At 47.7% G+C, this 10058-nt stretch overlaps 1 protein-coding gene across 1 annotated transcript in view; it reads left to right on the top strand.

The window, feature by feature from the left end:
- Positions 1–2720: 2720 nt before the first annotated feature.
- CRIM1 (cysteine rich transmembrane BMP regulator 1) overlaps positions 2721–10058 on the top strand; it is a 172087-nt gene continuing 164749 nt past the window's right edge. Inside the window, exon 1 of the mRNA XM_056487607.1 lies at positions 2721–3162. Within this exon, the coding sequence (XP_056343582.1) occupies positions 2811–3162 (352 nt within the window). The 5' untranslated portion in view covers positions 2721–2810. The remainder of the gene's footprint in view (positions 3163–10058) is intronic.

The raw sequence follows: 10058 nt of genomic DNA, 5'->3' as shown, positions 1-10058 counted from the left end.
TAATGACCAAAAGGCAGTGTTTCCACGTTGTAGGAAACAGTAGGTTTTTACAAACTGCTCTCATCCAAATCACAGCGGGTTTTTTGGTGGAAATTTCTGGTGAATCAAAAGTACTCTGACCCCTGCAGGTGCTTCAGCAAACTGACAAACTGAGAGGGCTGAGGATAAGGGGAGGAAGAATTTGCATTTTTGAGGAAACGGCACAAAACTTCTTACTTGGTGTGTTGCTTCACCAGAGAGCATTTTTCATTTGCATAACAGAGTTTGAGGCCTTGTCTAATATGACCTTCAGTGTGGTTTCCTGACCTACAGATTTCCGGAATTCAGGAACATCCAATGTTTTTGGTTGTTGGCAAATGTATACACTGGGTTTGTTTATACCAAAACACAGTGCAGTTAGCAAGACCAGCCTGTCATTTACTCTCTAAATCTGTTAAAAAATCTATCACAGTATTGCTTCACATTCTATTGCCCAGTAAATCGCTGTTTGTCCATTCGTTGTTGAGATATGTCAGCTGAACGGCCCTAATCCATGTAATGTATACTGTATCAAGTGTTTTATTGCCGTAATGGCGTTTCACTGAGAAACAGACCAATGTCCTGCGAACTATTGAGACTAATGAAAACATTGTAGCTCTTGAAAAATATCTGCTACAATTTAGTTTAAATTCTGAATGGATCACACTAAAACGCTATTCTGCTACAATAAAACCATTATTATTTTTTGAAATAGACAGACGTGGAAAACGCTTTTTTTAGACAAATATGGAAATGCTTTATTTTTCAGCATCATGTTACATGGTTGCACTGTTTCCATTACCAATGGGCCTGTTCTAGCAATAGGGAATCTTTGCTGCAGTAGGTATTTGGGCTGGAGGCAGCAACAGTGAATGACAATGCTTTAAAACTCACCTAAAAGGTATGCTAGCGCTGACAAAGCTTTACACTATAGTGTCGTCTCTTCCTGATGGCAATTTTGCATAGCCAGTTTGGAGCTTTGCTCTTCCATAGCAACTCCTCGGTTGAGACGAGAACTGGTTGTGCCAAAGTGGACATGTGTGTGGGACTAGAGAAACTGTAGAAACCATACCTTGGCCTCTCTGTAATAATCTTTATTAAGGTTCCAGACCTCCTTCCCAAGCTGCTGGCACCCGTACACACAACCCAAGTATTCCCAGGCTCAGCACCCTGCAGCTGACAAAATCCACTTGCGGAGCCAATGGCTTCATACTGTAAGTTACCCCAGGGCGCTCCTGACCGCGGGATCCACGGCTCCCAAAGCTGCCCTCGCACCTTGAGCTGGGCAGGGCAGGACACGGCAGCGGCAGGTCCCGCTCTGAGATTACACAGAGGGGCAGCCTTGTGCCGCCAGCTCCCTCCTGTTTGCTGCCGTCTCCGCCCGCAGACAAGGCAGCACTCTGACCTTGGGCAGCACCGCCGCTGTCGGCTCCCTCCCGCCGCGCCTCGCCCCGGCTCGGGCCGGGCAGCTCGGGCCGGGCAGCTCGGGCTCGCCGAGCGCTGCCGCCTGCCGGCCGTGAGGGCAGCGCCGCCCGCGCTCGGGCCGTCCTGGGCCCGGCAGCCCCGGCGCTCCGGGCGGCCGCAGGGCCGCGGTGCCGGCCCGGCTCCGGAGCGACGGCAGCCGCTCGCTAGGGAGCACCGGCCGGCAGCCGCGGGCGCCTTCTGCCCGTGTGCCGGCGGGGAGCGCCGGGCGGCCCGGGGTCGGCTTTCGGTGCCGAGGGCGGCGGGCGAGCGGCGGCAGCGCCGCTTGTTTATGAGCGGGCGGAGGGGCGGCCCGGGATAGCGCTGCGCCGCCGGCGGAGCGGGACAGCCCGTCCCGCCCCCGCGGAGCGGCTCCGCCGCGGCTCCCCCGCGCCCGCGGGGCACCTGGGCGCGCCCGGAGCCCGGCTGCGGGAAGGGAACGGAGCGGGGCGGGGCGGGGCGGGCGGCGAGCGGCTCTGCTGCCCGCGGCGCTGGCGCTGGGAGGGCGCGGAGCCGCTCCCCGTCCGGATCCCCGCGCCCCTCGAGGGAGCGAGCGGAGGAAGAGGAGGAGGCTCTCGCCTCCACGGCAGGGGACGGCGAGGCCCCATTCACGGCTCCCCGCAGCATCGCCCGGCTGGGGCTGCGCCCTCCGCGGGGCCCTCTCGCTCCCCGCCCCCGGTGTCCCCCGGGCCGCCGCCAGCCCGTCCCCGCGATCTGGCGCCGCCGCCCCGCTCCGCTCCGCGCCCGGAGCCCCGGGAGGGGGAGGGGAGGTGCAGGGGGAGGCGGAGGCGGCGGTCGCCGTGGGGCCCAGGCTGCTGCTCGCCTCCGCTGCGCCTCTTCCAGCCCCAGGATCTGGGGCTGGGGGGGCGCGGGCGGGAAGGGGGCGGGCCGGCGCGGCCGTGCCCAATGAGCGCGGCGCGGCCGGGCTCCCGGGGCGGTGCGGCGGCGGCCGGCGCCCAATGGGGGCAGGGCAGAGGGCGCACTTGGAGCGGGGCGAGAGGGAGGCAGCGGGCGAGTCGGGACTCGGGACGCGCGGGGGACGCAGCCAGCCGCCGCTCGCAGCCGCTCGCACGCTCGGCGCCGCGCACCCGGGAGCCGGCGGGCCGGGAGCGGGCGGACCGGGGATCGCCGCTTCCCGGAGGGTGCAGCGGGCGGAGCCGCCGCCCGGAGGAGAAGTTTGGCTGAAGCCGCCGCCGCAGAGAGAGGAAACTTTCCTCGGGGGGCCGGAGGCGGGGGCGGCGGGAAGGAGCCGCGGCACGCTCGGGTCCGCCGCCCGGCGAGGGGGCTTCCGAGCGGCTCCCCCCGGCCCAGGCCGGGCTGCGGCGGCTGGGATGTACCTGGCAGCGGTCTCGGCGGGGAGGAGGCGCCCGGGCGGAGACGGCGGCTGGCACCTGGCGGCCGCGGGGTGGCTGTTCCTGCTGGCCCTGCTGCTGGGCGAGTCGGGGACGCGTGCTCTCGTCTGCCTGCCCTGCGACGAATCCAAATGCGAGGAGCCCAAGAGCTGCCCCGGCAGCATCGTGCTGGGGATCTGCGGCTGCTGTTTCATGTGCGCTCGGCAGCGGAACGAGAGCTGCGGGGGAGTCTATGGGCTGCACGGAGCTTGCGACCGGGGCTTGCGCTGTGTCATCCGACCGCCGCTCAACGGGGACTCCATCACCGAGTACGAAGTGGGCGTCTGCGAAGGTGAGAGGCGGCGGGACACCATCCATCCCTCCATCCATGACCCCGTCCATCCGTCCATCCATCCATCCCCCGCGGTGGGGGTACCCGATGGGCGGCGGGAAAGGGAGGAGGGCGCACCTAAGACGTGCGCCCTCCTTCCCTTCCCTTCCAGCCCGCCTGTCCCATCTGCGAGCGTGTCTTCTTACCTTCCCTGCTTAAAACCACCGCAAACTCCTGCTAAGAAGTTTTGCCCTTAATTTTCTTACCCTAAACCTTAGGGTTCTACGTGTTCTCTGTAGCGCGTCACTGGGTTGCTAATAGCTTGTATCAGCTGCTGATGCCCAGCTGAAATTCCTTGATAAAGGACTCGGGAAGAGTTTCGCAGATGGAGATCGGCGGAGGTCAGTCTTGCACATATGATGCCTGTTCCGGATTCCCTCCGGTGTAAAGAAACAACAAAGACTGATCATCTGTTACAAAGTTTTCTTTCCTGTTCCTGTCACTTAATATCGCTCTGCCTCTCTTGCTCAGCATGTAATGATAAGGGATGTCTTTTTCCCTGCTGGAGCGTCAATGGGGGGAAATACCCACGGTAGAACTCCTCTCAAAGTCACTTCAGCTTCCTGCCGTCTTGTGAAGTGATGAATTGGTATGAAATGCAAAAGGACTTCAACCCCCCTTCAGTTTTTTATCTATCAGAGTTCCTAAGATTTATTTTTTTATGTTATACATTAATGAAAGGTCGGAGACAACTTTTTGGTCTCTCTTTCTCTTGTACCTCCAATTGCCTTTTCCCCCAGGTTGAGGGAAAACATGGCGCTGTAAAGAGACTACAAATAAGCAGTAGTTTGGGATATGTATAAATGTATATGCGATTCGGAGCGGGAGCTTCGACAATTCTGGAAAAGGAGTCGGAGGCGGTCTCCTCTCGGCGGGTAGAGGGCAGTAGAAAGTCCAGAGAGCTGGTGAGGCAGCATCTGTTCCAAAAAACTTGCATTTAAAATGATACACTATTTTAAGAAAGCTAAACCCGGTCACTTTTAGTGGGCAGCTGACCTTTGTCCTGACGCTCATTATTAGTTTAAAACTCCATTTGCCTCCATAACAAATAAATTGCAAACCACAGCAGAGCAGTGTGTCCCACCTGTGCTACAACCAATGCTGTCAGCCTCGGGAGCTGATGCTTGGGTAGGATGAGCTCCAGATTAAAAGCTGGATTGTTAACCATTTTAAAATGGCCCTAAACGCATTTTGAAGATTTTGGTTGAGACTATGTTTCTGAATATGTACATTACTGTCGCCTCTTATTTTTAATATGTATTGGAAAAGTTTTTGTAAATAGAAAAGTACAAGCAAAGGTACTTGGAAAACTTACCTGGTTTTGCAGGAGTGTGTGTTTTCGAGGTAAAGCTGAGTTAAAATAGCTTCCCTCTTCTCAATGGTTAAAGGAACTAAAAGCCTACAGTCATTAAAGGCTTTAATGTTCCAATTCCCTTACTGTATCACAGTATGGACATCTCTGGCAGTTTAGGAGTATTTCATTCCTTTGAAGTGATGCAATCTGTACGTTGCTGTAGTTCAACTCATAACACGTCCCATCTACTGTTGAAAATAGTATGAAGCATTTGTTGGCAAGATTGTGTTTCAATTAGTGTTGTGGTTAGAAACTAGTTCCAGCTGTCCCTATAGGAATAGTCCTAGGGGAGGGAGATAACGATCTATTAACTATAACTAAGGGAGATAAAATAAGAAAATTAAATAGGAAAGTTAACTTATCTATTTAATTTTCATTTTCATAAATGAAAAGGAACAGAGCTGAACTGTCAGCCTAATAAATAGTCCTGGAATGCCTATTAGTGAATTGTCAGGAAACTGCCTTGTTCTAAGGAACAGAGGTAATGTGATGTTCTTCATGGTGCATGTTTTGCACATGAGGTGGCAGCAAGGATAAAAGGGTACTGATTGTACTGCCTCTGATCTGTAATGTGAGGTTGAATAGCTCTGTTTTCTTGATTGTGATGACCTAAACAGTTGCTCAGTTTACAGGCACACATGCAACAGGCTAAGCTGATGATGCCTGATATGAGTAGCACTAAGCCATGCCTTTATCCATTAACAGAATAAAGGCTGAGCTTTTCTTTTTTGTTGTTGTTGTCTTGCACGTTGGGAGTGCAAACCTTTTCCTTCCCCAGTCCAGGGAGGAGGAAATGTAAATGTCTTACAGATCTGTGTGAATAGAAAATCATGTTTTTACTCTCCTTCCCGTCTCTAGCCTTTTCTTTCATTGCAATTTTTTACACTGAAATGACCCCTACTGGCTACAGTTATAAGCATGTTTTTTTTGTATCATTTTTGAAGCTTCATCCCTGTCTTATTTCAGACTATCAGCACATGCTAGGCTGCAGAAGACTTTGAGAGCTGTAATAGCAACAGGTAGAAATACTTGTCTTCTAGCTTGTTTTTAGCATTTAACACACTTGTCATAAATGAGTTCCGTAGCACCTGACAGAGAAGTCTCTGTGGCAACTGTTGCTGGTAGCTTCTCTTTCTGAAATTACAAACAGACTATTCTTTATTAAAGCACTGTTTATTAATGAAATCTATTGCTGATCCTGAGGGGTTTTTTTCCTTTATCGTTCTAAAAGCTGAAGGAAGTTCTCATTTATCTCACTGCCTTAACTGTTCACATCTCTAAGCAGTTCTATTGCTCCATTTGTGTTGTTATCCTGAAGTGAGTAAATGCCTTTCCTGAATGCAGATGTATTTTTAGTAATAATAGTAATAAAGTAATAATTCTGAGGTCCTCGTGCTGGTAGCTGCACCTCCTAAAGGGCACTCTTGAGAGATTTGGCACACCTCCAGCCTCTATTGACTTTACAACATCCTTTACAGGGGTTTGCTGGGTTGGTTCTGTGAGGTGTTGAGAACCTACACCCCCTTCCAAAGATTCTGAAGGTTAGAAACTTTGAATGCAAAGCAGGAGCTGCCCTTACTCTCTACCTTTACAGGTAGTCATAGAGCTATCACTGAATTAGACTGAAGTTCTCTAGAAGCACATTAGCTTTGGCTTTCTTCAGCAGTGCAGCTGAGCAGGGCTCTAGCTTTCCAGAGGATCAGAGAGCCTTGAAAAAGCTCTGCCAAAGAAGTTAGGTTACTCTGTGAAGGCATTTCTTGAGATGACTCTTTCTTGTCTGTTTCCCTGTGTCCCCAGTTTCTGGTGCTATTAGATGAGGAGGCCTAGATTGCTTGCTAAACTCTTCAAAGTTATGACAGTAGCAAATAATATAACACTGAAAATGTCTGGAAGTTATTTTTAACTGTGTAACAGAAACATATCTTTTTGTGATATATTTGAAATGCGTAGTTAACGAAACTGCTAGTCTGAAGGTGTTCTTAGTTTCTCTTTAGAATATTCTTCCATATGAATTAGCCTCTAGGTAGACATGGCAAGAAGGTATCACTGTGCCACTAGCTTACTGTTAATGCCTATTACTTTGTTTGGTTTTGGTTTATTGGTTTGGTTTTAGTGGGGTTTGGGTGTTTTTTGCTTTAATTGTAAGATGGGTCTCTTTTTTTTGGTGGGGAGGGTACAGTAATTGCTGTATTCTTTTTGCTTACCGTAGGTAATTTAAGGCTTGCCTTGAGTACTTGAGGCTTGTCTGCCTAGTGCATAACTTCTGAACTGAAGCTTCCTTGGGACCAGGAGAAGGTTGCTGTAGCAGATTTTAGGCAAGCATTGGGAAGTATGTGTGTTAATCTCCTAGGATGATGGCAGAAGCTTTCCTTACTGTGGCTACTCCTAGTCTCATTTACTGAACTGCATCTTTTTGGATGTGTCCATTGTCCTCTCCCCACCTACAAGTCTGCCTAGTTTTTCTCCCTGAGAAATATATAAGGGCACAGTGTATGGCATGTAACTGAAGCTTAGTGAAACTGGAGCTGATGAGAAGAATTTAAACCTTGAAAGCCTAGCTTTTTTTCAAAATTTGGAAGAGGAAAGCTGAGCTTCTGGGGTTTTTTTTGTTTGGGCATTGGTTTACGTGTGTGCTAATGCAGTTCTTTCCTGCTTTGTGAAGTGAGAAGAACTTGCTTGCAGACTTGATACTATTTTTACCATAAGTGACTGGTAGCTAGGACCCTTTGGAGAACCTTGTTTTCAGTCCTGTGCACTCTAATGGGTCAATGGACACAAAGCCCTCAACTTGGTGCTCTGTCTCCAGACAGACTGCTATACTATATCCTTGGCTTCTTGCCTGTGATGCAGTCCAGACCCCTAAAGATCAGGCAGTATTTTGATTTCAGTACAAGTTACTGAAGTTCAAGTTATCTGGAAGTTGCATGTGGGTAACCCAGTTGTTTACATCTGTTTGGACTGGAACAGTGCTGCCCAGATTTCTTAACTTTTTGTTTGGTTGGGTTTTTTTTCTTTGTTATGCAGTGAATGGCTGGGGAAATGTCCAAGTGGTTCTGATGTCCATGTGTGTGGAGAACTTCTTTCAGTAACATCAAGTGTTAGAACTGATGATCTAATTGGGGACTTACCAATATTAAGTGGTGTACCAATGGCTGTTGATGTGAAGACAGTCAAAGTACTTTATTCAAGGGCTGTCAGCAATCCAGACTATCAGGGAGACAAACAGAAAAAATATTTGTGTTGTCAAAAAAGAAAACTATCAGAAAAATTACTTAAATTGTGAAACTGAAATGAGAAGTAGTTCTTTGGTGAATATTCAGCTTCTGATATGCTAGTCTTGATCAAATTTAACAGTCCCCCTCCCCTATTCCTCCTCCCTGCTGCCCCCAAAAACACTTAGTAGGAGAATGCTGACTTCTTTCACACAGACTGGATAATTTATAAGCTATTTCTACTCTGTATTCCATCAATGCTGAAATCTCAACATCAGTAAGAACATGTAACTCTGAGTGTGGCATGGAATTTGAATTGGATCAGGTGCTTATTTGACTTGGAAATGGTTTCCTCTCTGTTTCTGGGCATCGTGTTTCAATTTTAGAAATGACTTGGTTCCAGTATTTCAGCAAAAATTAAATGGAAAAGTCTAACAGATATGATGCAGAAACTAGTAGGATTTTGCTGTTGTGGATCAGCACAGTTAGTTTAAAACTAGAAATCTCACTGTAGATAGGCTGGATTACTAAGTTTTTTAACTTTTATAAGAGGAATATTCTCTTTTTATTTATTTTTAGTTTTTAAAACTTTGTGAAAGTATCCTCCGCTTATGTGAATTTTGCTACACAGAAAGTGATAATTTCACCAGGTTCCCCAAAATCATAGTGCTAATAAAGATTTTTTGGTTTTTAAATTTTTTTAAACTACCTTCAAACTTGCCTGTAGGCATCTTTGCCGGTTTAAGCACCTTCTAGCTAATTCAAGGATTCTTGCATCATTTAACTTCTTGCCTGGTACTTAGTCAACCAAAATGTCATTTAACTGACAAGCATATTATGCAATAATTAACCCATTAATATGGTTCAAAAATGCTGTTCTCTTCCTCTCCTTACATTGTGGCCCCCCTTTAAGGGTTCTTCATCTCAGTAAGTTTATAGGATCTTGCAGACAGAACCAAATGTTTCTCTGTTTTAATGGATTAAATACTTTGTAGAGGTGACCTATTAAGTATCTCTTGTGACTTATAAACTGCTTTTCATTTGAGAATGCATTTAATCCACAGGGAATGTAAACTTGGAAATCATGAACTCAGAGTTTTGCCTGAAACTTTGAGTGACACTGGTTGTGTCTGACAGTACTGGAATTTGGAAAATGACTGATACTGACACAGAAAGCTTATGTATGTGGAGAAACTTACCAACATGGAGAAACTTTCCAATACCAACGTAAACTAAGGTTGGAAGATAACTTTGCATAGAGACCATCTAGAATAAATTCCATGTAAGCATACGGATTAAAAATAGTCCCTGGGGGAACTCTTGTCTAAACAGACTAGTTTGGCCTTGTTTTGGGGACTTAAGCCCTTCCTAATGTTTTGAGAAGAATGGAAGCAGGTCACACCTTTACCAGAGGCAATAGTCAGTCCCCAGCAGCTTTCACTGGGTATACTGGGTGAAAGCTTTTGAATTTGCAGATTCCCACTTAGCTTGATGATCTGCAAATCATGTTAACACCACCTTGTGGGTCATGATTATGCGAGTCATTATTAAGACTGAATAAGAAAACAAAATCGGGAACAGGGTTGTGGGCAGGAGGAAAAGCACTGACTGGCTTATAGGCATGCACCAATTCCCATGTTCTTACTCATTTCCTAAACTTTAAGCCTTATTTAGCCACTGTTAGGCTTCAGTTGTTGGTTTAGGTTTGTTTGGATGGGTTTGTTTGTTTTATTTGTTGGTGAAAAATCTAGGAAGTGCAATGTTTCTAAATCCAAGAGAGCCCATTCTGTTGGTCATTTATCCTTGAAATGAATTAAATTTCAGTGTTTTGCTACAAGCTGTGTTGTACTCTGCTCAAGAATTTTTCAGGAAGGCTGGATGTGTGTGGAGGTATTTTGTCCCCTCACTGATGGGTTGTTGATAAAAAGCTGGGGTTACATGCACTGATGTAACCTGTGCAGCTTTCACAATAAAAATGCCAAACTTGATGTCTATCTCTAAGTTAGGTTTTAGGAAAAGAAAAGAAGCCTTGAGGGTAATTCTAAATCCAGGCTTGAGTTTTTCCTGTACTCTTCCGTGACTAAGAGATGGGGTGCAATTCCTCTGAAATATGTTGTAATTAAGGTGTTCAGTGGTGCTGCATTAATGACTTGGGGGGAAGTGGCAAAATATTTAGGATATCAGATTTCTTACAATAGTGTGGACTGCTCTTGGTATAGGTTGCTTTGCTGATGGCCCTGTTCCAGAATTTGTCTTTGACAAAACTTTTCCTACTGCTGTCAGCTTTGCCT

The sequence above is a fragment of the Oenanthe melanoleuca genome, chromosome 3 (assembly GCF_029582105.1).
Source record: "Oenanthe melanoleuca isolate GR-GAL-2019-014 chromosome 3, OMel1.0, whole genome shotgun sequence".
Classification (NCBI taxonomy): domain Eukaryota; kingdom Metazoa; phylum Chordata; class Aves; order Passeriformes; family Muscicapidae; genus Oenanthe; species Oenanthe melanoleuca.
This window is presented reverse-complemented; position numbering and strand designations above follow the sequence as displayed.